Source organism: Kryptolebias marmoratus, linkage group LG4, assembly GCF_001649575.2.
Source record: "Kryptolebias marmoratus isolate JLee-2015 linkage group LG4, ASM164957v2, whole genome shotgun sequence".
Taxonomy (NCBI): domain Eukaryota; kingdom Metazoa; phylum Chordata; class Actinopteri; order Cyprinodontiformes; family Rivulidae; genus Kryptolebias; species Kryptolebias marmoratus.
In genome coordinates this window covers 13,197,820-13,225,220 of record NC_051433.1, presented here as the reverse complement: position 1 = coordinate 13,225,220, position 27,401 = coordinate 13,197,820, and the positions used below count along the sequence as shown (strand labels likewise).

General features: G+C 38.8%; 1 protein-coding gene across 6 annotated transcripts in view; it reads right to left on the bottom strand.

Moving 5' to 3' along the window:
* Positions 1-8,654: 8,654 nt before the first annotated feature.
* The window catches only part of cacna1da (calcium channel, voltage-dependent, L type, alpha 1D subunit, a), a 76,285-nt gene continuing 57,538 nt past the window's right edge, over positions 8,655-27,401 (bottom strand). For 4 of the 6 annotated variants that reach the window (XM_017435452.2, XM_025010413.2, XM_017435454.2 and 1 more), the window contains 18 exons: positions 25,224-25,307; positions 19,795-19,923; positions 19,648-19,713; positions 19,454-19,545; positions 19,222-19,381; positions 18,911-19,038; positions 18,727-18,823; positions 18,509-18,611; positions 18,271-18,372; positions 16,697-16,830; positions 15,056-15,172; positions 14,294-14,682; positions 12,425-12,451; positions 10,532-10,660; positions 10,212-10,351; positions 9,564-9,670; positions 9,101-9,418; positions 8,655-9,020 (listed from right to left, as the gene is read on the bottom strand). In XM_017435452.2, coding sequence (XP_017290941.1) covers positions 8,715-9,020; positions 9,101-9,418; positions 9,564-9,670; positions 10,212-10,351; positions 10,532-10,660; positions 12,425-12,451; positions 14,294-14,682; positions 15,056-15,172; positions 16,697-16,830; positions 18,271-18,372; positions 18,509-18,611; positions 18,727-18,823; positions 18,911-19,038; positions 19,222-19,381; positions 19,454-19,545; positions 19,648-19,713; positions 19,795-19,923; positions 25,224-25,307 — 2,628 coding nt within the window. In that variant the 3' untranslated portion in view covers positions 8,655-8,714. Of the gene's footprint in view, positions 9,021-9,100; positions 9,419-9,563; positions 9,671-10,211; positions 10,352-10,531; positions 10,661-12,424; positions 12,452-14,293; positions 14,683-15,055; positions 15,173-16,696; positions 16,831-18,270; positions 18,373-18,508; positions 18,612-18,726; positions 18,824-18,910; positions 19,039-19,221; positions 19,382-19,453; positions 19,546-19,647; positions 19,714-19,794; positions 19,924-25,223; positions 25,308-25,576; positions 25,661-27,401 lie in introns of all 6 variants that reach the window. The other 2 variants (XM_037975336.1, XM_037975334.1) reach the window with 2 other exon arrangements.

The window sequence follows — 27,401 nt, the reverse complement described above, 5'->3', positions numbered from 1 at the left end:
GGAAGGAGGTGGATGAGAAAAAAGAGAGAAAGAGAGATAGAGAGAAAGAGAGGGAGAGCATCATGCTCTGCTCCATGCTCCCCTCCTTCCCTGTAAACCCCTTATTTGGCTCATGGTGCAGGAATTACAAAACATGGAAACCTGTCGCCTCTTCTCTTTGTTTGCAGCTTTGAGAGACACATTTTCTTTTCTGGAGACAATGCAAGAGGCTCCATCTGTCAACAAAGCATGGACAGGTGTATCGGCCACAGAGCTGCGGAGAAATTAACTTAATTTTTTTTTTGCAGCCTTTTGCCCCTATTTGAACACCACAATAACCGCTGACCCTGCAAAATGACTGTAAATAAACACTAAGATCTCCAGCCTGTGAAAGCGCGCTTTCTTTGTTTTTTAATTTAATTGAGATGCAACCATGCGTTACAGCTTTCTCGGAGCAAATCTTATTTTTCTTAGCGTAAAGTTAAAATCGGAAGCCTAAAATGCGCCAAAATGGGGATTCCACAACATTAAAATGGCTCTGTGGGAGATAATGAGACTGCAGATGTGTGATGGAGACTTCCGCACTGCAAATAGTAAAAGAAGAAAGCGAGATGTAGGGGGAGAAAAAAGTCGAATTAGGGAGAAATCCATTTGATCTCCTTACTAATGGTATTTAACTGCAGCCAAACTACTTAGATGGGAGCCAGACGATGAGAAAATGACACCGAGCAGCATTAACTTTGCGCTTTTGCTCATGATTGGCTGAAGTCTGGCTTTATGTCACCCACCAGCAACTTTCCACATCCCCCCCGGTGATGTTTCCAGGAGGTGCAGCAGCAGCAGCTCCTCTGCTGCAGAGCTGCAGCTCCTCATGTATGAAAACAGTTTTTGCGGCCCTCATTATTCAATCAGACCGGAAGATGTCCCCATTGTCCTGCACTGTAAACGCTGATTAGGAGGCGATAATGATGTCAAGGCAGCATGCAGGCGGGTTGATGCAGCGCGCGCCGACCGTCCACCTCCCCTTCCCCACAACCCTCCGTCCCGCCATCACCTCCACAGGAACCTTGTTTCGACTTGAGGCTTTTATTAGTTTAGTAATTGCATCGTACATCAAAGTTGTGAGGGGGCCCGCGCTGCCTGGGACCTGCCGATAAGGACCCCGCGCGCTGGATGACGGACAGTATCATCCAGTGTCTCCTCTGACCGGCGGCCTGAGCGCGACAACGACTCTCAGAATGATTTCATTAACTAAACAACATCAAATAAATAAGTAGGAATCTACCGTCACAATGCTGAAGACAGTCCTCCGCTTTTATAGGTGCTGTTAGAGATAAGACTGCGACACTAGTCCTGCTGATGTGTCCTTGAGCAAACCATTGATTCACCGGAGATTTTATGTCTGCAGGCTTTTAATGGACACACAGAGCTGAAAGACGGTTTCTTCTGGAATGAACCTTCTTCAAATGGACACTTGTGAAATTTCTGCTTAAGTTTAACTTAAACAAAGAAACATTTTAATTAATTTCACGGTTTCTTCAGTTTTGAGTCAAAGATCCAGGAGCTGAGTTCAGAAACTCGTGATGCTGTCCATGGTGCTGAAGCCAGTTTACAGAGCAGTTTAAATTCACAGAGACTCAAAACGCTTCTCACAACTTTCAGTCTTCTTCAAGTCTGTAGGGTCTTTAGTGGTGGACAGGGTTCAGGTAGTTTTCTGTGAAGTTTAAAGATCTATTTAAGACCATTATCCTAGAATCCATCCTGTTCTTCAAACTGAGTGATGTTTACTACAATTGGAATGTTGCATTTATGAAAACTCCCCAGCTAGAGGAGTGATGTTTTATTGACACTCTGCACCAGTTTTTGTGAGACCCTGCATCATCATACGAGAACATTGTATTGAAAAAACGCACACCAAACAAAAGCCTGGGTCTCAGGAGGATAAATAAATTTTTATCCTACAGTAACTTTATGTGCCATAATTTGGAGAACAGAACACAGAACATGTGAGCTCACATACTCACCTCTTCTTTTGCTTTAAAATTTCAAGTATTTCTAGTTTCTGTTTTGCATTTACTGTTTCTTTTACTTTTGTGTGCACCGATGGAGCCCAGTTTCTCTACGATTGAGCAATGACCATAAAGGCCTTTTTTGATGTCAAATTCTGATAATCAGTTAGCTGCTTTTCGTCATACCTGTTTTTTTTTTAAACAACTATTTTCTCTAAAGTGTTGGAAATATCTTCCAGAAGACTCTAAAGGATGGAGGTTTTTTTTGCCATGAGCTATTCTCACAAGATGTTCTTTCCTTTTTTAGATCACAACAGCTCTTGTTTATTGTCATTTCAGAGGAAACAATTACCTGAAAGTGCGTTGTTACTTTTCTGTAGCCATCTGCTGTTTTGCTGTCAACAATTATTTAATTATCAGACTCTGAAGGAAATAATTAGAGTCTCTTGCAGCAGATTATTACCGACGTTTGAGGAGTGAAATTGTGCACAGCTTAAAAGCAGTTTCAATCAGTTCAAATAAGGTATGTTAGGTTTCGGGTTCTTCTTTGGACTTTTTCACATTAAACTTTTATAGTGGCAATCAGATGGCCATTTACAAAACAGTTTTCAGCAGGTCAAATGCTAAACACAAAAACAAAACAAAACAAACAACAAAGCAACAAAAACCCCACAAACAACAACAAAAAACAAACAACCAAACAGACAACAGCAGGCTTGCTCTATTCTTGTGTAGATTCTCAGTCATCCAGGAACCCTTTTTTGCTGTTTGAAGACAATTCAGCTCTCATCCAAAGAGATTTCTTATAAAGTGTAGAAAACAGCTTCAACAACAACAGTGAAAAAGTTTAGGAGCCTTTGATTCAACTTGCCAGAGTCTAATAAAGGGAAGGTTTTCTAGAGAAAGGAGACATGATGGCACAGAGTCTGGAGTCTTTGGGACCAGAACTCAACAAGAGTTCTTTATTTATCTTAGAAGATGATGTTGGGTGATTATAAATGTTTGTGTAAAAGTCTTTGTTTGTTAAGTGCTGTTTAACACATGGTCCACAAAAAACCTGAGCTGACTTTGTACTGATGCTGATTAAACTTTCACAAAACCTTCATATGTGTAAGAAGAGCAAAAGCAAGCCAGAGGGAGGGGAGGATGTGACTCAGGCACACAGTGAGTAAAGAATTAGGCACAGAAACAAAAACAAATCAGCCATTATTGACTTTTGCTTTAATTTGAAACAACCAGTCCTTTTCAGAAGATTACTCCAATAATATATATGTTTCTGCGGTCTTATGTGAGATCTAATCAGTTTGTTGGGTTGATGCCATCCCATTGAAATCCATTTACACCTAAACAAAAGGTGAGGGATCAAGGATGATCCTTCTGAGAAATTACTCTTTGCTAATTTCAGATCTTAAGGATTTATCTCAAGCATCTAATTTCATCTGTATCATTTTTTTCAGCACTGCACCAATGCAGTCCTTTGATTTTTCACCGAATGCCTCCAGATATCTGGGTCCAGAGAAGGACTTCTCTCTGCTGGCTTCATCGTAGCTTTTTATCATCGTTCAAGCCATCGTACTCAATGCTACAGGGGTCATTGTGTCCCTCATGCACAAGCAGCCGAGGCAGCCGTTCAGCTTCGCTCTGGTGAACACGACAGTGGTCGATCTGGGCACGGCCTTGGCCAGAGGAGTGCTGTCTGTGGTCAACTTCTCCCAGGGCAGGACTGTGTGATGTAGTGCTTTGCAGTGTCCTTCAGTTCAGTAACAGCTCTTTCTGTTTGTGAACAATTGTACAAAATGCACATGGATCATGTAACTAAACAGTTTTTTTTATTTTGTAAAATTTCTATATTTCCACATTAATTGAAATGTTTCCCCTCCTGACTGTTTCTGCAGGTGGAGAGGAAGTGTGTGGTGTACAACCATCTGGGAAAGGTAACTTAAAAAAGCACACAGTTAGAGGTATTATCTTATTCTGGTTGTGTTCCCTTACTTGCAACTCCTTGAACGGTGTTGGTACGTCTTTTCCACCTGACTCACACAACAGAGACAGAGACTCTTGTCCTTCCTTATTTTACAGTGCGCTTTGCAATTCCCTTCACTCAGATCTTGGTCTCCTGCTGTGGACATTACACCAGGGGAGATGTTTTCACCATCACAACCTGCAACGACATTTATTTAAAATCCCAACATGAGAATTTTTATTTTATATGCCCTAACACTTCTACTACTTCAAACGCTTTTGTAGCAAGTAATGTAGTTCTCTACATTTACAGTGTGAAGTTTTTTTCTATCTTTAATCTTTCTTTTAAATTTGATAAGTTGCAGGTTAAATTTCATGTCTTCAGAACTCCATAGAAACTCATCACTGAACCAACACTGGACCCACTCTTACTTTGATTGGGATTTTGTTTTGTAGGTGACAAAGATGCCCTGCGAGGAACATGGAATGGCAGCGAAAGCAAAGATGAAGGCGGCATCCCTGGTAACTCTGATGGGTCCTGTCATCCCTGATCAGCTGGCTGCCTTAAGCTGCTTTGGCCTTGTTTGTGTTGTGCATCTCTAATGTGAGGATTCATATTCAGGCGGGCACAGCAACGGTCCACCTGGACAAAGTATAACTCCATCCTCTGCATCTGCCTCAACAAACAGGTGCTGTAACACCACAACAACACTCGGATTATTCTGTTAGATTTGGATTTGTAGAGAGGATTTAAATAAAATCCAATCCCTGTTGTTTTGGGGCGTTACATTAGCACCACCTAGTGGGAACAAAATGTATCACACATACAACCCAGTTACAAAAATGAACGTGCCAACAACAGCGTTTGCTTCTGTTGTATTTGAACGTAAAGAGACTACTTCACTTCAAATAAGTCTAAAAATTCATATATTATGTGTATTCTATTATACTGTAACATCTCTTAGAGCAACATTTGGTTCAGTGGTAAAGCGGTAAAATAAAGGGCAACAGCTCCCCCTGGTGGTGGCTAAAGGATATAGCAACTTAACTAAACAACTTTAAACAAACTTTATAAAACATTTTTTATTACAAGCTAACGTTAGCATTGCTAGTTTATAAAGTAGCTGTTTAAAAGTCCCATGAGCCATTGCTCCAAAAAACACGGAAATGAGTCGTTTCTGTTTTTGTTTGCCAAGTGCCAACTATTTTGATCGATAATTACATATAGAGGGTGTTATTTGCTGAAAATGTTTAGTTTTTACAGCAATAAGTGATATTCTGTCAGCTATGACCATCTCAGAAAATAGTCAGTAGTTTTAAGTCTTTTCTAACCATACACAGGCATATTCAGGCTGTTAAAGTGCTATACCTAAATAGTTTGTAATAACTTTATGTGCCAATGCGAGGTGGACAATAATGCACAAGTTATGCTTGATTTGGACCAATACCAAGTAAATACCAGGTCAATATTGCAGATACTGAAACGTTTTAATAATTAGGATAATGCATAATCTAAACCTGAATACAGTTTTTTAAATTTTATTTATTTTTTACATATAGGTGTTTTAGTGATTTTTTTCTCCTTTGGATTATGAACTAAGCAAAGTTTATGGTAAATAGGAAGTACTTTATTATCATAATGAAAGTTTCTGTTTATGAACAATGGAACAGTAACAAAACAATTTTTCCACACACATGGTCAAGTCTGGATGTTTTTCTTAGATTAAAAAAAGTCCTTAAAATTTTTTGTCTCCCAGCTAAAACACAGAAATGTCCACATCTACCTGCAGTTTAACTTTTACTTAATAGAAGACAATAAATCTGTTTCCAAATCAGTTTTGTTACCCATGAACATCAAATCAAAATCTGAGAGCCTTTGAATTAAGTACTTTAAAAACAACATGTTCAAGAGTTTGTTTTGTTTTGTGGAATGTAAATGAACCAAATCTATAATTCAGCATAAGTCAGTTTAATGATGATCATTAGAAAACAAAATATCAAATGAAGTCAAGGCCAACATAAAAAGTAAAATACAAAAAATGTTTTGGTACAAAATCTAGAGGGTTTACATGTGTATTAAAGCGTTTGCTACTAAGAGAAATGATGTTTACTGAATTAAAAACATTGAGGAGCAAATATCAAGACTTTTCAAGTAGAGAACATTAGTCTTTCCATACGTTTGTACATATGTTACATTTTCTTCTATTTTATTACAGCTTTCTGAACATTTATTGTTAATAATGATCATAACAAGATGAAGAAAACTAACAGAAACATTTCAATGAATGTGTGTTTCCCTGTAAACTGGTACTTTATCACGTCAATTTTTTACCCCCGACCTGCAAAACAGAAAAAACAGTGCAGCTTGAAAGTTTTTTTTATACTCTTTTGATCCCAGCATTAAAAGGTGAGGTGTAAATGACAGATATAGATTCCACTAAACTATACGCACAGTCACAAAAAAAGTACAAAATTGTCTCACCTTAATACACAAATTTGTTTAGAAAAAAAAGAAGAAAAACAAACAAAAGCACTAAAACATTTACTTGTGCAAAGACAAACAGCTATGTGCTAATAGTTAAATACCATTGGTTCAGACTTAACCAAATCATTTTTCTTTTTTTCAGGAATCCCTGACATGAGGTAAAAGTAAGTTCTTTTTTTTTAAATCTTTAGTTTAAAACAACTCCTCAAAGTGTTTACAAAATAATGCATATCTTCAGTTCATCAGTACTGTAGTTGCTACAAATAGTACAATGTGCCTTTTTATGTGCATTGGTCCTTTTAGGTGACAGTCATCAACAAAAGGACTACAACACTTTTTTTTTTTTTAAACTCAAACAATTCAAAGAGCCCTTTCAATGTGCACACAAAGTGGAAAACCTATATTTTCATGACAGTATTCAGTGTTTAGTATCGGAGTACACTAGCCTACAAATCAAACAGATCAGAAGAGCCTTAAATATCCTTTGTGATCAGCTAAACTCTCTGTGGTAATACCTGAAAAAGCAGTTTATTTAGTCCAGGTTTTTATTGTGGATGGATCAGGGAATGATAACAGATGAGAACAAAAATATAGTTTGTTGTCTTATTGGTTTTAGTTGTTCTTTCTTATGCATCCAAGGAGTTTTTTTTCCACCCTCTCTTTGCTTTTAGCAGAAAGACGAAGAGGAAAGAGTCCAGGCTTTACCCACACTGTGCAAACAGATATGTTGAGACAATGATATGTCGTCACATTTGCCTAAAGAGGTATAACTGTATGCAAGAACCAGGCAGGCTGAGAGAGAAAGGGGGGGTAAAGGGGGGATTTTAGTATTGCTTTGCCTCTCTCAGGACACCTTCAGTTGTGCCACGAAGAACAAACGTTTTTGACCTTTGGATGTGTGCGTGTGTCCCCTGCTGCCACACGCTCTGAGCCCTCACACACACACACACACACACACACACACGTACTACATAAAGGCTAGGACGTGACAGTAAAGTACAGCAGCTTAACTGGCGCCTAAATCAACAAAGAATACATCGTGGAAAAGTCCTGGCACAAGCCTTGAGAAATATCAGTTTGTCCCACTTTTAGTTTGTTTAGCAGCAAAAAGGCATTTCAGTAGGGGCTGAAAAAAAAAAAAAAACAAGGTTTGACTTCAACAAAGAAAGCAGCAATGTTAATGCATTTTAAATTCTTCTGCACGTCCTGCACAAAATATGCAAATAGGGGTTTCATCGTTTTTTAAACTGGTGTCAGAATCATAAAATAACACACGTACCCCTATGCTGAAAAAAACTGCATATATTGTGCAGATGTGCCACCAAAGAACCTCTAAAAAGTTTTCACAGGCAAATTAAGAGTGCATACAAGCATAAACTAAAAGGCAAGTAAATATCAGAGCAGAGAATCTCATAAAATAAAACAAGTCTGCTTTAAGAGTTTAACATGAGTAACAAGGATTCATATTGCTGATCTTTTAAATCATACATAATTACAAAATATAGAATTTCTCTTTACAAAGTTTCTCTTGTTATATGATACAATTTACAGCATTTCAACAAGGAAATATTAATCAGGCTATTCTAAAAATTTTAAAATAACCCGCCTGCTAGTGCATTTACCCCAAAATGCTTTTGTTGCTTCAAAAGTACACATCTCAAAGTGATGCTATTATAGGACAAATAATTCCTGCATAATCTGGTACAACGCTATTGGAGCTCTTCATGTTTAGCTTTAGCAATCCTAAAACAGCCTGCTGCTCTAATAAGAAAGGGATCAAGTTTTTTTTTAAATTTTTAAACACTACACAAGATATTACTCTCTATGCTTGCATTGAAAACTTGCATGATATGCCAAACGTTAATAAAGTGACTGAGGTAATGACATCAAACATCTGATTGTCATCACCTTTAGAGACCCCGCCCCCATAGAGGGTCTCACACCGTTGCGAGCTGGCCCGACTCTTTCACTGGCATCAGTTTTCCTGGCCTCTGATTGGCTTTGTGTTACCTCCAAGTCAAGACCTTTGAAGGAGGGGTCACGTCAGGAAAGATGGTAGCTGGCTCCGTGCCGTGACCTCCTCTGCTGGCAGGTGGAGAGCATTTTAAAGAGCAGAACTGCTGTGGCATGTCTTTCTTCTATATTTGCCTTTTCCTTTCAGTGTAAAAGGCACTTCTTTTGGTCAGAGCCAACAGATGCATTGCTTCCCCCCCCACCCCCCCAAGTTTTCACAATTGTTTTCTACCAAAGTTCTGATCTGCAGAATTCTCCAGCTACTGCTATAAAGTCGTGATGCAGATCATCTCATCTGCCAGGTCCTCCTCGTAAGGAGCTCTGGGTTCTGTCTCTGGCTCCTCGTCACTGTAGCTGGCTCCGGTGTCCTGCAGTTCGTAGTCTCTTGGAGATAAAAAGGGAAACACGTTGACCCCGTTGATACTGGGGGCCATCCCTTCACTCAGCAGGTGGCTGGCTGCGCTCTCCATCTCGTCTATCGTCATCTCACAAGCATCTGCTATCTCGTGCTTCGTGGCAGCGACAAACTTGGGGTCCTTGGCGAATCTCCCAAGACCTTCCGATATCAAAACCTGCAGGACAGAATGTGATTATTTACGCATCATCTCGTTTGATCTACACCTATGCCTCCCCAAAAGAGCCCGAAACTCACCGCTTCTACAAGGCTGGTGGCGCTGCCTCTCTTCTGGTGGTACTGGTTGTGGTACTCAGGTGGTACCTGCAGGTGGATAGGTGAGTACGTCCTCTGCGAGAACTCCGGGTCGTCCGTGTACCAGGAGCTCTTGCGCACAGACACTTGGCTCCCGGCAGCGCTTTCCCTCTGAGGGCAGTCCACGCGGATGAGAGGGGTGTAGTACGGCGACTGGTCTTTACTGGCCGGGGTGGCGGGAGGTGTGGCCCAGGAGCGGGTGGAGCGGGTCGGGGAGAGGCAGTGGGCTCTGCTGGAGTCCAGGCCTGCTACAGCCATAACCTGGGGGGGTCAGGAGAGAACCAGGAACACACAATTCAGAGAAACCAACATTAGGTCAGCTTATTTAAACAAAATTCCAGACAAAGTCATGTTAACACTAATATTTTACGAGTTTAAATATGTCACGGGAGTAGACCTGAAGTACCTGATGCTGCATAAGGTGCAGTGGTAAAGCAGTACGCTGATGTGGAAGCTCATCCTGGCTACTTTGTCTGCGCAAACACTCAAAGTTAAAAGACGGCCTTCTGTTACCTGAACGGGATACAAGTGGACCAAAAGAGAGACGTCATAAAAGTGAGACTAACTAAAATCATACAGTAAAATGTTTCGGAGTGGGCAAAAAAAAAAGAATAAGCAACAGAATTGAGGACAGTAAGAACGGGTTACAATCATGTTTTATCTAAAAGGATTTTTACTTTGTGCATGATTTAACAGCCAGATGGTACCAGAGAAGTAAAACAACATTTCTAAAGAGAAAAACTTGGATTGTGTTTTTATATAAAGCTGGCATCAAACACATGACTTGTAAACCTTTTAAGAGTAAAAGGTTATTATATTGGTTTCTCCAAAGTCTCAATTCACAGCATCCTGTGTGCTTTTTGTTTTTATTAGGAAATATAATATATAATTATATATATTTTAAACTTCAGCCCATTGTGCCCTTTGCAGTTGTGGCTGAGGACTTGGTGTTGATTTGCTGTTTTTTTTATCTAACACATTGTTATTTGGTTAAATGTGGTTTAAGAGAAGAATGTTCTTTGTGCTGCGGGTTAGGAACGAGGTAAGGAAAGACCTTGAGGTGTGGCTGGAAGCAGTCTTCTCTTTGGTGACCTTCGTGAGTCTCGGTACAGAGGCTGCTCATCATCATCATAATAACTGTCAGGGTGATGGTAGCCTTTAGGAGTCTCATACTCCGTGTCACTGTTCTGATACCTGCACACCAGATGAAATAAAGCGCCTGTTAGAAGACTGTGAATATAGACATTTTCCCCAAACGTTTTTTTGTTACTACACCTTTTAGTTTGACAAAAACTAAAAGAAATGGGAAACATCTGTAAACATTTTACGATTAGGATTCAATATCGTAAAAATGAGATGATTAAAGAGTAATACCTGTCCCCTGACAGCATGCTGTCGTCCTCATAAAACTCCTCCCCGCTGTAATATTCCCCAGAGAAGCGGTCCTCGTCAAACTCCTCCTCTCTGCGGATGGTGGGGTGATGGTCGTCACCTCTGTGTGACCTGAAGGACAGCCAGGGGTCAGGGGTTAAAGGGTTCTTGCTGCTGCCGTTCAAAGGGATTACTGGAGAGGAGCCATGCGTTGCCATGCAGACACAAGCCTCCAGGGGGCAGCAAGGCATTAGACTACCATCAGACCAGGAGGTACTGTGTATTACAGAGACAACTATTATCATTAAAACTTTGCATCCATTATTATATTATTAAAAACATAAATCCTTTTTCTATTGATAAACCATTAAAACGTAGGACAGAGTATTGTTGAGGACTGTGAGATAAAGATGTTTAAAGAGTAAAATGGTTTTTAAAACATTCTTATAAAGCTCCTTAAATTCAAGCATCGTTACCTTCTTCAAAACGACTGCATCAGTTCGACATGCAGAAAGCAGAGCTGCTCTCAGAATGATAGGTCATTCCACGTCAACCCACCCAGTCTCCCATTTTCTATTGCACTAATCAGCTGAAAACTAAATTTAACAAGAAACTAACATCGTGCCACTCTTTTTTCTAAAACTTGTTTTACTTGTAAGGTTTCATCTTGAAGCCACAGGTGGTAGTTTTTATGATATTTTTCTGTGCTCATTTTGATTGATCAGGGGTTGAATTTTCAACAAAACATCTACTGAACATTTATAAATCTACAAGTTGTTGCAATTTAAAACAAACAAAATATATGTTAAAACATGTACAAAAGCGGTTATTTTCAGGAAAGAATTAAATGAAGAAGAAAAAAATGTAGTTTTTAATGTATCTGTAATTAACTGTGTCACTTTGGCATAAAAATAAAACTATCACTCTTTTACAAACATACAATAAAAATATCCTAATTTCTTTGGTCATGAAGCAGTTTTAAACATGATAAACACCATCAACATTTAGTAAAACTAGAGACAGGACCTGAAGGTGTCATTTTTAAGCCCAGCTCCATTCCTGTCTAATTAAAAATATACTTTAAATAAGTTTTTTAAAGTTTTGATTTTTGTTCTTAATTTCTGCTGTATTTTCAAATATGCATAAAAAATGCTAAGTTTCATTTAATTATTTGAGGCCTAAAGTGTCGCGTTACACTGTGACTGACAATCTGACGGCCTGTTAGCGGGTTGTGAGAGCGTGTAGGCGGGGCTTAAGGGTGCCGCCATATGACCCTGGTGCACAGACTGGATCCAACATGGCAGCACCATTTTGGTTTCAAGTTTGGACAATGGAATGTAAAGGAGTCACTTTGCCCATCTTTATTTATTTATGTTGATGGTATAGATCATGTTATTTTATAAAAGAAGGACTAATATCCTCTAGATTTTCTGGAAGTACATTCAGGAATATCTATTGTAATAACTGCAATTAAAATAAAGCAACTTTGTGGTTTGTTTGAGTACAAATTTCAATCAAATCCAAATTTGATTTGTAACATTTAGAAAGAAAAATTGAAAATTCTAAATTTAATTAAAAAAATCAGCAAACCACATTAACTAAATCTTATAATAAAGTAAATGATGTAATCTGGGAGAATCAGGTGTTTTTGAATGGGATGACTTACATGCTGACCACTCACATTTATATAATTTTTGAAATAATTGACACAACTGCAATATAACAGAGATAGACGAGGACCAGACTACTAACTGATCAACACGTAGCACATGATGTGGATTTAGGAAGGATGCAGCCATTCGTCACTTTAACACCAAAATGAAAACAAAAATATCGGACTTCTGTTGCTGCTGAGACATACTATAGTGCTTGAACCAACCTAGAAAAACAACATACCTAACATACGCCTCATAGTAGCGCCTTCTGTCCAAGAAAGCAGAGGGATGATTGAGAGAAAGCATTTTAGTTAAGAAGGAGAAACACAGAAAACATGAGGAGAAAGAGTGACGCACACACATATATATATACACCATACAGTATATGAAACATATACAGCATTTTAATATATATATATGTGTGTGTAAGGAGGAAAGAGCAGGATGACAGACGAGGGCTCCACTGAGATAAGATTCATTCCCCATGCTCCAAGTGACAGCTGTGAAATTGTCTCCCAAACTTATTGGGCACTAAAGAAAAAAACTGACCCACCACAGGAGCGGCAAAATAAACAGAGCTGAATAGATGGGAAATCATGAAATGAGTATTACTGGTCACTCATGAAATTAAATGTCAGAATGAAACCAGGCTTGTGATTCATTTTAGAGCCGAGGGTTTGGAGTCATAGTTTGTGAACAGGCTGATAATAATATGTCTGTGGAGATGCTTTCTGCAGCAAATAAAGCTTTTGGATTGCATTTTTTTTTTTTCAAAAACAATCCTCAATCTAAGACTGTTATAAAACTGAAGATATGTGCATTAAATGAGCAAAGAAGTGATTCGTTTAAAAAAAAAAAGAAAATTTGACCTATACAAACATTTTTCTTTTGATTGAGTTGTCAAATGTCATTGGAATATTTTTGAAGTTTTATTCTAATATGCACAAACATTTTGTGTTAGCAGTTTTTAATGCCACTAGAGTTAATACACCAAAATAAATATTTGCTGCTGTCTACAAGTTCTACAGGGAATTTATGCCAGAATTAAAGGGATAGTTCAGTTCTTTTGAAGTGGGGTGTTGTGGAAAGGTTAATAACAACTAATATGTTATCAAATATAGCTTTTTGAATGACTGCAGTTTGGAGAAACACAAACTGGATGGATAAAAACATCAAGCTAAGAGCCAAGCAGGGACCATCCTTAAAGTCGGTTTCTGCTTTCTTAAAATATCTCTAAACTCAGAAATGTGACAGTTGATCATGTAAATACCCTGTTATAAACCTTTATATTTTGCAATACATAATATTTACATCAAAATCTATGGTTATTAACATTAAAGACATGTAGGTTTGTGGTCTGGTATTAAACATTGTTCCATGGGAAACACAAACTGCAAAATGGACAGTGTTAAACACAACCAGGCAGATTGACTATCTGATGTACAAAATAATGCAGTGGTTCAAGCAAATGGAATTATTTTTAACTTTATTTTATTAATTTAAAAAATATGCTGTTAAATCCACTTAACATGTTCTGTTTTGCAGCACTTGCTTCATGTAGAATGATGCTGTAACAAACTGCAGAGTAAATAACCACAGGACTTCTATGTGAATACCCAGGTAAAGTGAAATCTGTGGCAGTGTAAATCTTTATAAAACAGTGTTCTCTTGAACTGATTTCAAATTTTTTAGATTATAGTAATCCAGTTTGGTCCTAGCACTGCATGGAACAGCTGTTGGCCTATTATTCCAGTCAGGATTAAACTCTGTTTCTCCAAACTGAGGTTGTTCAAAGAGCTATCTACAACAGGTAAGCCACTGACTGCTCATAACCTTTCAATAAAACGCCACTTCAAAAAAATCTGAACTACCTTACTCAGAGAAAAAAAAGCTGGGAATGAGGGGTTTTTCTTTGATACAAACAGTATACAAAGTCTTACTGGAAAAGTATATGTTGAAAATATTTTCTTGATATTTATACATATTTAGTTTACACGCTGCTTACATTTTTTGGAAAGTCATATAAGCAAGACAACATCAAACAAAGCACAGTAAAAGACAAACAGTACAACTGCACAGCTCATGAGTGATTGTAGTTCAGTGTAGATACCTTTGACCCTGGGGTGTCCGCGGCTTGTGGTAGTCGTAATAGGAGCTGCGTAAACCTGGGTATCCATTTGGAGGTGCGTGCTCGTAGTAGTAATGGTGCCCCCCGTTGGGTAGACTAGACACGTTGGCGTTGTTCAGGTTGATGTTGGTGGATTTGGGAGACTTGCCGTAGGAGTTGTGGTGGCGGTGGTGATGGTGATGGTGGTGATGATGGTGGTTGGCGTGGGACATTGCGTTGGCTCGGGACAGACGCCCCACCGGCTGCTCCAGGTGAGCGTAGTGAGGCGGAGGCTGCACCTGCAGGGGGCGCTGTGTGGTGTTGGTCTGATGCCCTTCGGGTCGCCGATGACCGCCGTTCATGAGGTGGTTCCCGAAGAGCCCGCCGTTACGCTGAGAAGATATGTTCAACGTAAACTACAAGAGCTCCCAACTCTTACAAAATACAAGAGCACGTGCAATATTGATGTTAAGTCTGAAAACTGATATTGACTCCGAAATTAAGCAAAAATAAGTTTAAAAGCTGGCAGATGGTATGATATGTGAGCAAAATGACAAATGTCCAAATTTTTAGAGCTTAAATGAAAAAACAAACCTGAAAATCAATAAAAAATAAATGAAAATAAAACCCTAAACACCATACAGGCAGTAAAATTTAGATATAAGACTTAAATTTTCTAATTTAGCATGAACATACACATTCTTTTTCCCCACAAATCTAAATTTTGCAAACATTTTCCCCTCATGTAAATTTAAATCAAGTTACCCTATAAATTTCTTCGTCTTCCTCAGGAATAAAGTCTACTAGATCGTCATCTTGCAGATCACATGATATCGCTCTGCGAATTTCCGGCCCAATATCATGGAGTGTGCGGAGGCCAGCCTGTAACCATGACAACAAGAGGGCTAAAGCACCGTGGCTGGGACCTTCATCTCACATCTTACAGCTCAGTGTACAGTCACAACCACCACACGTACTAAACATGCACGCACCTGAGCTGTGCAACACCTGACATTCACAGAACTGACAGACTGAAGGAGATGAGAAAACAGACACAGACACATGTGCTCTTCTGAATACTCAGAGTTATTTAGCTGACACAGTGCAGTCGAAGGTTTGCATACACTTATCATGAGGCTGATTGTTGCTTTTAATATTTGATTTGAACCTCCTTTTTCCAGGGTTGAATGATCATTTAACTTCAATAATTTAAAATAAAAAAAATGAATTGGGAGCACAAGTTTGAATTTACTGTAAATTTTCTCAAACCCACACAAGACAAAAATTATACATACAGGCTCAAATACACTCCTAATACCTTGTTAAATGTCCGTTTGCAAGTTGCACACAGACTACACACTATTTGTGTTCATCAACAAATTTGTGGCATTATTCTGGCTGCATATTTGACCACTCTGAAGAGTTCATTTAAACTGAGTGGTTTCCTGACACAATCTAGGCTTTTTTGCATAGTCCACAATTTTTCAGTAAGGTTGAGGTCGGGGCTTTGGGATGGCCAAAGACACCTAACTGTGTCCAAGTTTCAATCATCTAGTTGTCGGAAGAATTTGAAGGTAGTTCTCATCCTCTACTATTGTATCCACACTGTGCAATGCACCGGCACCACAGTATAATACTACCACCGCTATGCTTGACCATTGGTACAAATCATTTTGACTCTTTGCAGATTACAGAAAATCCACAATAAATTCAAACTTGTGCACCCAATTCTTGTTTTAAAAAATCTTTAAAGCTGTATATTGCATAAGTGTTCCTGGGAAAGAACGCTTCAAATCAATTATTAAAAGCCCCAAATAAATCACACCCAGGCCCATGGTGAGTGTATAAAAACTTCTGCCCGCAGCTGTAAGTCTCGGGTAGCAACCAGCACTTTTTTTTTACGCTAAAATATGGTCCAGACAGAATACTACTTATAGAAACATTAAAAGAAAACTAGATGGTGTTTACTTTTGGATATGGACTATTTACTGCATGATATATGAGAACATACTGTAGCCATATATTGTGAGGTAACAAAAATGGCTACAAGCTGTGTGAACTTTATGAGAGATGAGTAGTAATGCACAGAAAACACATGAAAACAATGACACATGCTTAACATCAACATGTATGCTATTTAAAGTCACAGGGAGATGCTTTGGAAACACATTGGAAACGTATAAACCACAGTAACAGATTCATACTGTACACCCACATCATAAACGCCCTGCTGAATCATAAACCATAACATTAGCATACCTGATCATATCTGAGTGAAATGTGCAAAGACATTTTACAGATTTGACTTAACAAGATTATAAACAGTCATCCCTCACAAAGTTTTCATGAATCTCTCTCCTTTCACACATGCAGACCACTTTCTGCCAGATGCAGCTGAGTACTCACCTGTAGGGCAATGGCTGTGCTGTTCTGGGAAGGGTGAGCCCCCACCAGGCCATCCTCTTTACGTTTCTTGAATTTCCTAAAGTAGTCCTGTATCAGGAAGGTGGCATAGAACTTCCCCACGGTTACCTCATCATCTGAGTGAACAGACCACACAAAGGCTTCCTGTGACAGCAGGTCACCACACACAGCACCCTGGGAGGGAGAAGGAGACGCCTTTCTCCCCCCACGTTCATTTTGTTTAAAACAAACGAAGCTCCATCGGCTCATGATGGCATTCAAGTGATGTGTTTCTAAATATAAACACTCATCTTGTTGTGTACATACTCTGCTTCAGTATTTACCACCTCGAATCCTTTAGTAGAATTAAAAAAGAATGAAAAAGCTCATAAATGTCACCACTTTGTGTATTTATTTCTGTATGTAAAAGGCCTTTAAGAGGTCTGTAAATAAGTAAATTTACTTTTAAATTGGCTGGAATTAGTGAAATAATGTTCAAACACCTACTGCACTCATTTCATCTAACCAAGTTGTAATAAACTTCTAATTGTGAAATACCTCATCCATGTTAGATGAGAATGAAGAGGACTGAGCTGCAATTTAAAAAAGATTGGAAACTACGACTGAAAATGAGCTGGGTTAAAACATGTATACGGTACATTATTTACAATTAAATTTTAATTCTGTGACACTTTCTCAAAAATGTCAATATCTCAGCTTTGTTTTTAAGCCAAAGAAAAAAGGTGTTTGAACCAAATTATTTCTTAAGTGCTAAAAAATGCAACTAAATGCCCTACTTTGGCACATGCAAAACATGCAGATCTATATTAAGCATTTTGGTCCATTTGCACAGTAATCTCTGTACCTAACAATTAATGCTACATTTTAAGAAGTGCACAAATTAGTTCTTGCATGTACATTTGTCCCAGTTTTAAAATCTTGTTTGTGTTTGTTGGAAAGTGTGAAAGAATCATTCTGAAGCAGAGGTCTGAATCACTTTGAATAAGCACGCTGGGGACAGAGATCGGAGAGAGAGGCAACACTAGTTCCATGCCACCACCCTAAAACAGAACTGCTTCAGAATATTCTGAAGTGCTTCAGAGTTTTTTGGATACAGAGATATGTGTGAGGAGAGTAAACTGTAAAAGCTCAAGCAGTAAGAGGAGACAAGAAATTAGGGGTGAGTATGAGAGGAAGAGACAGCAGCGAGAGGGGACAGAGATGTCAGTGAGAAAGACAAAGCATGCTCTTGCACTGTGGTCTACAAGGCCATGCAAGCCCAGCAGATAGTCAGTGGTCTCCATCAGCATCCAGGGCAGGAAGAAGTGTGGACAAAACACACAGATTAAAGAGGACACCCTGAGAGGACAACCAGGAGAACATGAGCAGAGCAGAAACAGCATGGAACAGCTTCACCTTGAGACTTTGAGTGTATTCTAGCATTTTATACTCAAACCGTTATGTTAAATGTGAGCAGCATAGCAGTATATAGTGTTTATATATGTTTTTCTGCAGGCAGGTTGATTTGTGAACTGAACCATGAAAAAGATCTGAATAGATGATGTGGTTCCACTAACCACCAGCAGGGGGCACCACTTGATCCAGCAGCTTCATGCTGGTTCTCTTCCAGATTTTTTTGATGACAGCCCGCAGCTCTTCGTTGGCCTGCTCTAGATTACCTGCGCCACAAGAAAACAAACATCCCTAAAAACACCAACACTCTAGTTCACAAGCATGCAGATGTTTATCATTAATAACTTACAACGTTTTAAAAAAATAGTACACTTAAGGATGCATTACATGTTAGGTTCATACCTTCTGTTTTAATTTTCAGAGCTGTGCGCACCAAAGCAAACAAAGTGGCATTAAACATGACGGTCCCATCACTGTTCAGAGGCATGTTCATGGCTACCAGCCTCTGAAAGAAGAAAATATAATGTTAACATGCCCAATAATCATTTTCTTTTTTCTTTTTTTTTTTTACACCTGAAGTTTTGGAATCAGATAGCATCAGAAAATAAAGTAAAGAGGACCTTGCAGGCCACTCTGTGAGGACATAGTTTGCCAAAACCAAGTGGAGGCTGGATTCGACGTAGAAGAGTCACAACATCCAGATGTTTAATTCTGCCTCTATATGAGAGAAACAGCAGGTTTAATAAGTTACACGGCAGAGTTAAAGGACTGCAAACACAAACTGAAGGTAATGAAATCACATACTTTGCCTCAGGATCGTACTCCGACCAAATCCTCTTGAATTCATCAAGGTGGTGAGGACCAAGAATCGACCAATCACGTGTTAGATAGTCAAAGTTGTCCATAATGACGGCCACAAACAAATTGATGATCTGAAATAACAGAAAAAAAATATTTAGTAAAGTTTGTATCGTTTTGAAGACAAACCAGACTAAATAAGTTATGAAATATTATAAAAAGGAGTAATTACAGTTGCAAAAACCAGAAAGTCGCAAACTAATGCTATTTATAATTAAATAGAAGTAAGCCAAAACAACTGTGCTATTTTTGCATACCAAGAAAGCGCAGAGCATGTAGAAGGTGATGAAGTAAACTATTGCGAATCCACTACCACAGGTCTTCTCCTCCCCGGGGTTGTAGTCAGACTCTGGGTCACACAGTTTCCCTGGCATACAAGCCAACATTATGTCTTGCCATGCCTCACCTGTAGCACACCTGGAGAACCGATACGCAGATTAAATATTCGGACCATTTCTGGATCATTTCTGACAGTAGGCTTTTACAAACCTAAAAAGAAGGAGCACCGCCTGGGGGAATGTCTGGAAGTTGTTGTTTCTGTTAATTTGCGTGCCGTCAACCATGGCAATCTTTCCAAACACCTGAAGAAGAAATTTATATCATTTGAGTCTAACTGTAACCTCAAGCAACACAGGTAAGACTGAGTGGGGAAAACAATACCCTTATCACTTTCAATTACCGACCTGCATGCCGATGACGGCATAGATGAAGAACAACATGGCTATCAGAAGAGCAACATATGGCAGAGCCTGCAGGCAAAAACAGACCAAGACTTATGAGGGCAACTTTTATTTACCTTGAAGTTACTGTTTAATTTAACTATGCCTCACCTGGAAGGACTTAATGAACGTCCAAAGCAAGGTGCGGATTCCCTCCCCTCTGCTGAGGAGTTTGACCAGCCGCATCACTCGAAACAAACGAAAGAAGGTGATGGAGATGCGGGCGCTGTCCTCCGTGTTCTGTGGGGAAACAGCCCTGGGTCAGGTAAGTCAGAAGGAGAATCACTGTATAGAGTGAACACAGAGCACCTGGCTGTGCTTTGTGGGATGAATTAAGACCTCTAAACCAGACACATATGGGCAAAGAGAGCAGCACTGCATCTTTATTTTATGAACTGGAAGTTTAAAAGCTTGCTTTCAAATTTGAACGCAGACTTTTCATTTGCACGTTCAGACTAAAGATTTTAAGCAATTTCTAAAACTTGTTTCCCATGCAGTGTAGCGGGAGCCGATATGTTTCTGTTGGTCTGCTTTCAAAGCACTTCCACATTCCCCATCTCTGTACAGACCTACAGAGGAGGAAGCAAGGAGGCAAGCATGCTGGAGAAAACCTTTGCCATTCTTGACAGGACATCTATTCAAGCATGGCACCCTCAGTCCAGAGTCACTGCATGCGGAGTCACAGTGGGACCAACCCGAACGGGTCGGCCAGGAGGTTCACAGGTCAGAGCTGGGTGACCTGATCCCAGGGGTCATCCATGGGTCACTACCCCACACCAGAAGGGAGGCAGAGACCATGTAGCAGTGTCAACAGTGCAAACGTGAAGAGCAGCTCAAAAACCGCTCCCACCAAACAGGATACAAGCGTCACGTTTGAACAACACACTCTTCTTCCAAAATAACTCCAAACATTTAGGAAAACAAACAGCAAATGTTCAGAGGAGAAATGCAAATGAGCAAACAAAACAGATGTCAGAAAATGATAGTATAGAGGATGTAAACGACAACTTAAATTGAACTGAAATCAGCAACGGATCGGAAAAGGTGAAGAAGTAAACAGAAATGCAAACCCAACCATGGCATGGCCCTAACAAACGGGAGGGGGGTGGAACATCTTACCCCCGCCTCATCCACCTGAGGAGTCTCCGTTGGCTTTAAGATCAAAGACCTGCATTAATGACTTGTACAGAGCCTGCAGCTCTCACACACATTTGGCCAAACACAACAGGTTCAAATTTGTTGACATATAACGCCAGTAAACGTCAGTCAACAATGTAGACAGAACAAAATCACTACTTTTCTCAATGACAACAAAAATGTCTTATATATTCCTTAAAACAAAAACAAACATTCATCTATTAATATCTATGCAAACGCTGTACAATGACAGACATTATCTTAAGGAACAAATAAGGGAGATATTAATGACTACCACAAAACAAGTTTACAGCTTAACATTGTTGTACTAGACCTACAAGGACAATTCAGATCTTAAAAGTAGGGGTTATGGGGAAAGGTTGTGAACAATATTATTTCACCTGCTGCAGATAGCTCTTTGAACAACCTCAAGTTGGAGAAATAAAGTTTAATACTGATTGGACTAACGAGCACACAGCTCGTCTGCGTGGGGCCAAGACCAGAGTGGATTACTGCCATCTTGAAACAACTCCAACTACAAAACTCGAACTCAAAGAGGTTTAAACGAACACAAATTATAAAACCTTGTCAATTTCACATTACATGGGTATTTCAGCAGAAATACAATATTCCTGCAGGAAGAGCCTCAGCCTGCACCAGAAGCACTACAGGTAGCTACTGCTTCTTCTGTTCATGCTTGCAAATAATTATTTAATACCAATACCCACATAACGGGAAATTGACAGGAATGAAAAGGCTTATAAACTAAAGTTTAAATGTTCTTTTATGAAATTTTCAAGGTTGGAGTTGTTTTAAAATAACAGCCTTGCTCAGACTAGCTTGTTAGCTTGTCAGTCCAGTCAGGTTTAAACTCTGTGTCTCCAAACTTAAGTTGTTCAAAAAGTTATCTACAACAGGTAAGATATTAATTGTTTACAATTTTTCCAAAGAACCCCACTTAAAAAGCTCTGAACTACCCGTTTAACAGGACATCAGACTGACAAACAACATTAAATTACTTATTTAACATGAAAGACGGACACACAACTTTATCACTCCCCCAGTGTAGTGGTGATTAATTATGAGATTAAATGGACTTTATGGTGAGATGTCTTTGGTGAGATTTAAACAAGTTAATGACGAGTTTACTGACTGACAAATGTTGTAGAAAGATGAAGTGATAAATGCATCATGTGTTTTTCTTACACAGTTTGGACTGTCGTACCCTGTAAGTTTTAGTTTCTGGTAAAGATGCTTAAAATATATGACCTTACTGAACAGAAATTAAACAGTGATCATTAAGTGTTAGTCATGACACCAAAACAAAACAATTGGAGCTGTATGATAGTCACTCTCCTCTGGTTCAAAACAACTTTAACATCTATATTTTTAATTTAAAAAAAATGTAACCAAAGGGAGATTGAGCGTACCAAACCTATTAAAAACAGTGGTTCACACAGATTTACATCCATACACAATAACCTTTTGTAATTGACAGTGTAAGCATTAAATTGTAGCGTATCATCCTTAATCATTGAGTATTTGTCGACAAAAATTTCCAGATGTAAAATAACACAAAACCATCAATCATACTGTTGTAGTTTAACTGATAAATATGAGTTTTAAATTAAAGAAAGAGCTTAAATCAATGCAGATAAGAGTAATATTGTACAGCTCAATGCTGAGAACCAAAAAAATAAAAATAAAAAACAAACTCCAGACAGATATGGCTTCATTCCGATCTCTCAGCGTGACAAACTGTCAGTATGAGGTGCAGAATAAGCAGAGATGGTTTAAAATAAAAAGCTGGATTAGTTTGAGGAGGTTCTTTAGGTAATCCTGGCCACAGCCTCGATGGAGCATGCGGTCTGCATCGCCACATTGCTGCAAAAGCACTGCACGCACGCGCAAACCATTTCAATGGTAACGAGCTAGAGGTGACCTCATAGCACAGCAGCAAACCATGCAAACCAGTGGTGCCCTGCAATAAAACTGCCACAGCAGAGCGCGCTCACAGTCTGGTGCAAAATCAAAACAAAAAAAAAAGATTCAAATGAACAACACGGAAAGAAGAAAGACAGAAAGGGAACGAGGAAACCAGCCATTGAGACAAATGCTGGGACCGAATATAAGAAAATTTCAATAGGGAGAGGAGAAATAAGGAAAGAGAGAAAAGAGTAAAGAAGAAGAAAGTAGATTAAGTTGTTGTGGGAGTTCATGCACCTGACTGGAGTCTACACACCTGCACTACACATGTGCTCCATTCTGAGCTTTAAGAGCTCACTACAGGAAGACAGAACAAAACACAAATATGGTCACTCACAGAGACACAAACACAAGATCATCAAAGAACCTCAGACTCAGCTGAATTTAAACCACCTTCAGTGGAAAAGAACTAAATCAGCTGGTTTAATTAGGTTTCTTCTGATCTGCCATTAGTCTCACATTTTTATCTGATTACTCTAAATTCTTCCTGGTGAAAAGATGTTTGGAGTTTTAATTTGAGTTGAGGGCTACAGCTGAAACAGGAGTTTCTGTTACTTAAAAAGGGAAAAAAAGAGTTGATTTTCTTCCAGGCCGTTACATGACTTGACCCGCAATATTTTTATGCATTATATCAGCTTTATGCGAAGCCGCAGTGGCCTACACAACTTTAAGGTAAGCAAATGAGCGTATCTGAAAATATCTCAAGTAAAAGCTTAAACAGATTCATTTTTAAATGATCCTTAATGTTGTGTAGGCTTTCCAAGCTCAGAGCCCCAGGGCCATTCTGTCTGGAGATAAAGAATGAGAGTCGAAGCAAGCAAAAAAATAATATATAAAAAATAAATAAAAAAGGGGGTGCAAACTTCACAAGGCTCTATGGAAAACACTGACCGGCGGGGAATGAAGCGGGTGGCCGAGTGCCATCTGTGAGAGGCGAACATGGAAAGGATGTTAGGGAATGAGATGACTGTCTGACACCTCAGCATGCATTTAAAGAGTTCAGTTCAACTCATGCCTGAAAGAAAGTTTCAAATACTGACAAGCCACAAGGCAAATACATGACATCAGCTTCTATGGCTAAATGGAACAGTATCTGAATGACATTCATGCAATGTAAATCAGAAATAAATGCCATGAAAGGTGTTTCTAGGAAATAAAAGCTCTTGTGAAATCAATGTCATGTCCCCAACAGTAAAACACACACACACACACACACACACACACACACACCCCTGCATACACTCGTACCTAAAAACAGCACTGTATACATGTGAAACATACACATGCAAAACATTGAATAACCAAAAAACACACTATTATCTTATGTTTCAAACACAGTTAGTGCGTGTTAACACACTCATGCAGACACACAATTTGAAACACAACACAGAAAATGTTAAATATTACTCCAGAAAAACAGAACTGCAGCTCAGGTAGGAGAGCACTCAGGATAGGGAAAAGGTTCAAGTCGAGCAGGTAGTTTTCCTAAATTTATAATCCTCTGTAATCTTTCTGTTTATGATTGAAACTCTTTTGTTTGACCAAGCACCAAACCACAAAGAAGATATTTCATTTGTTTATTACTTAAGTGCAAAAAAGGTCATAATTGTTTGGGTAAATAAGAGAAAAAGACATTTTTTTAATCCAGTAATGAATTTTTAAGTCAACTGACTTTTATTTCTGGTGAGTGAAGCTTCACTTAATTTTTTTTATGCTGCTGTAAAGTCCCAGTCATCCATCTTTACCCTAATCTATAAATTATTCAGCAAGTATTTAAGTTTTTAATCAACCGTAAAGGGGTTCCAAAGATAAAGTTGACATCAACAACAGGTTACACACAAGCAACAATTTTTTTTTCATTGCCATACTTGCCTCTACAAGTTTCTATGGGAACAGAATGAACAAGAGTAAGAATTAGAAAAACCACATCATAAACAATCCCGCTCTGAACCAAATGCAGGACTCAGCTCACGAGGAAATGTGAGTGACTCTTGTTTCGGACACCGTCATGGTCAAAATGAAACAATCAGCATATTTGTTATACATTTTATCATGACATGCAGCTAAAGAAACAACACAAGGATAATTATTCATGTAGAGAAAGCAGTTTTTAATCAAGATACGAGTCAGATTAGTTTGGTATTTAAAGTGGAAACTAAATATATGAAAGTCAAACTGAAGCTTTACGAAAAAGCCAATGGCACCGTATAATCATCTAACAATGGTCATTTCTTTAATAGTTAAAATACATAAATGACATTTTTTTTAAAAATTAAGTCTTTATGGTTCTTATTTTTAAATGGAGGCTACCACTGAAGAATATTTTAGTTAAAAGGAGTTACGCTGGAATTTGCCATGTGGCTTTCCTGTAAGGGTTCAGTTCAACCTGAGAGTCAGAAAAAAAAAGTTGTACTTACATTAACTTCAGTGATAGCTATATCGACGACGCTACCAACAACAATTAAGGCATCAAATGTGTTCCAAGCGTCAGCAAAATAGTGCTGTTGAAGTTAACATGCAAAGATCAGAAGAGAAATGGAAAAAAAAAAAGAAAAACAGAAGGAGAGAGATGGAGAGTCGAGATGATCAGAGAGGTGTGGAAAATTAAAAGGAAGAGAAGATCAGAGAAGGAGAAATTGAGATAAAGTGTCATGAAAGATCAGATTAAAAGTCAAAAATCACAGTCCTGCCATCAAAACTCGATGCAAAGGTGGCCAGCAGAGGAAGAGGTCGAAGAGCAGCGAGGCCGACTGCAGCTGAACTTACTTACATCAATCTCACTGAGAACAATGTCAACTATGCTGCCAATCACTACCAGGGCGTCGAACACGTTCCAGGCATCTCCAAAATATCCCTGAGTGAGGTTGAGTGAGTTGAGTGTGATATCAGAAAAAACCAAAAAGGCCCAACTTTTACTCTGAAACTTAATTGCACTTATGCTGCTCATTCAGAGCACACAGGAACCCCTGCTGGCTACTTCAGCCTGAAGGGCTCATGATTACAGTGGTTGAACTCAGGGCACAAAATCTGCATGAAATTCATGCTAACATTAAAATTATAAACAAACTGCTGCCTGGAAATTGACAAAAAATTAAAAGTATTGTAAAAAAAAAAATCCAAAACAAAACACTGCAAGTCACACTTTTCTCTTACTAGCATCCTGTCTTTCTTTGGAACGAAGAGCTGTCAACAGGAACAAGGGGAAAAAATGAGGGAAAATACATTTCCTGAGTCATATATTCAAGAGTATATAAACTGCTGCTTAAAGTGAGAATTTACCATTTTTTAAAGCAAATTTCAGGTGTATAAGAAGAAAGACATTACTCTCAATTCTTGTTTGAAAATATAAAGCTGAATCTAAGACGCTGCTTACAGTTAGCTGTGCAGCTTTGATAACTCTGGTTTTAAACAATAAAAGCATTAAACCTTTCTGTTGTTTGCAGGGCTGTTTCCCCCCATTCATCAATGGAGTATCAATTCATTTTTATGCCCTGACGTCAACTGTTGCAGATTTGTTTTTCTCTACATGTGAATTTATTGTCTAAATTGGGTGAGTCTCACATTTAGTGCATGCGAGTCCAGACTTATGACTCATTAGAGAAGTTTGTAGTTGTGTACATTTCTGCAGCAACACTGACCTATGCTTTTGTTTTCTTCTTACTCTATTCTGATTTTGCTGCCTTTAGGATTTCTCTGGGTTGCAACCTTTGAGCAGTGAGAGTCCATCACAAAGATAACCCCCCAAAAAACTTAGACTGCATGGTTGTTCCCTCCCACAGCTCTGTTCTAAGCTGTAGATAAGTCACTATGATCCAGTGGTGCCTGCTATAAAAATCACCAAGTGATGCTGGATCACATCATGAGCTAATTACCAAATTCATCACGTGCAAGCTGTTTGCATCTGTTTGTTTCTATCTTACTCTCAGTGCTCACCTGTACGGCATCTTAAAGCAGTCAAATTACAGATAAACCAGTTCTTTTTTATTTATGTACTTAGACAGTGAAACAAATTTCACAATTTCTCGGAAAGTGGCTGGAAATGTGTTATGCTGTGATGATAATCAGAATAATTCTGGAAAGCTGCTCTGCTTTAATAAAAACTGAGTGATGATCATCTGACAGTTACAATCCACATTACTTAAAGACCATATCTGTGCTGTGAAAAGGCTATATTAACTTGCAAAAACATTTATAAAGAAAGTCAGGAGTATCACAGTGTCTCAAATGCTTTTTAAGCATTGGTTGTGTCTTGGTGTATACATTTCAACTATTAACACCATTCAAGCTGGGACTACCTTTGTTACCTGTTACTCAAAGCGCACCTTCACAAAACCCTGGCAATGCAGCACCTTTCTACTGAAGTGTGAACTTGTTTAAATCTAGTGTGAAACACAATGAGTTTTTTTTTCCTGGTTCATTTTTCTTCTTTAACTTGAACAGTTTCTCCTGCTCACTTAAACACCACAGTGGCACAACCTCTCTAGCTCTATGAACCAGGAAGGTGATGAAGTTTGAATATTGAGTTTTAACAAACACTGGCCAGACGACTGCAGCCAGTTTTACTTTGAAAGAGAAAATGTCTCAACATGTCAAAC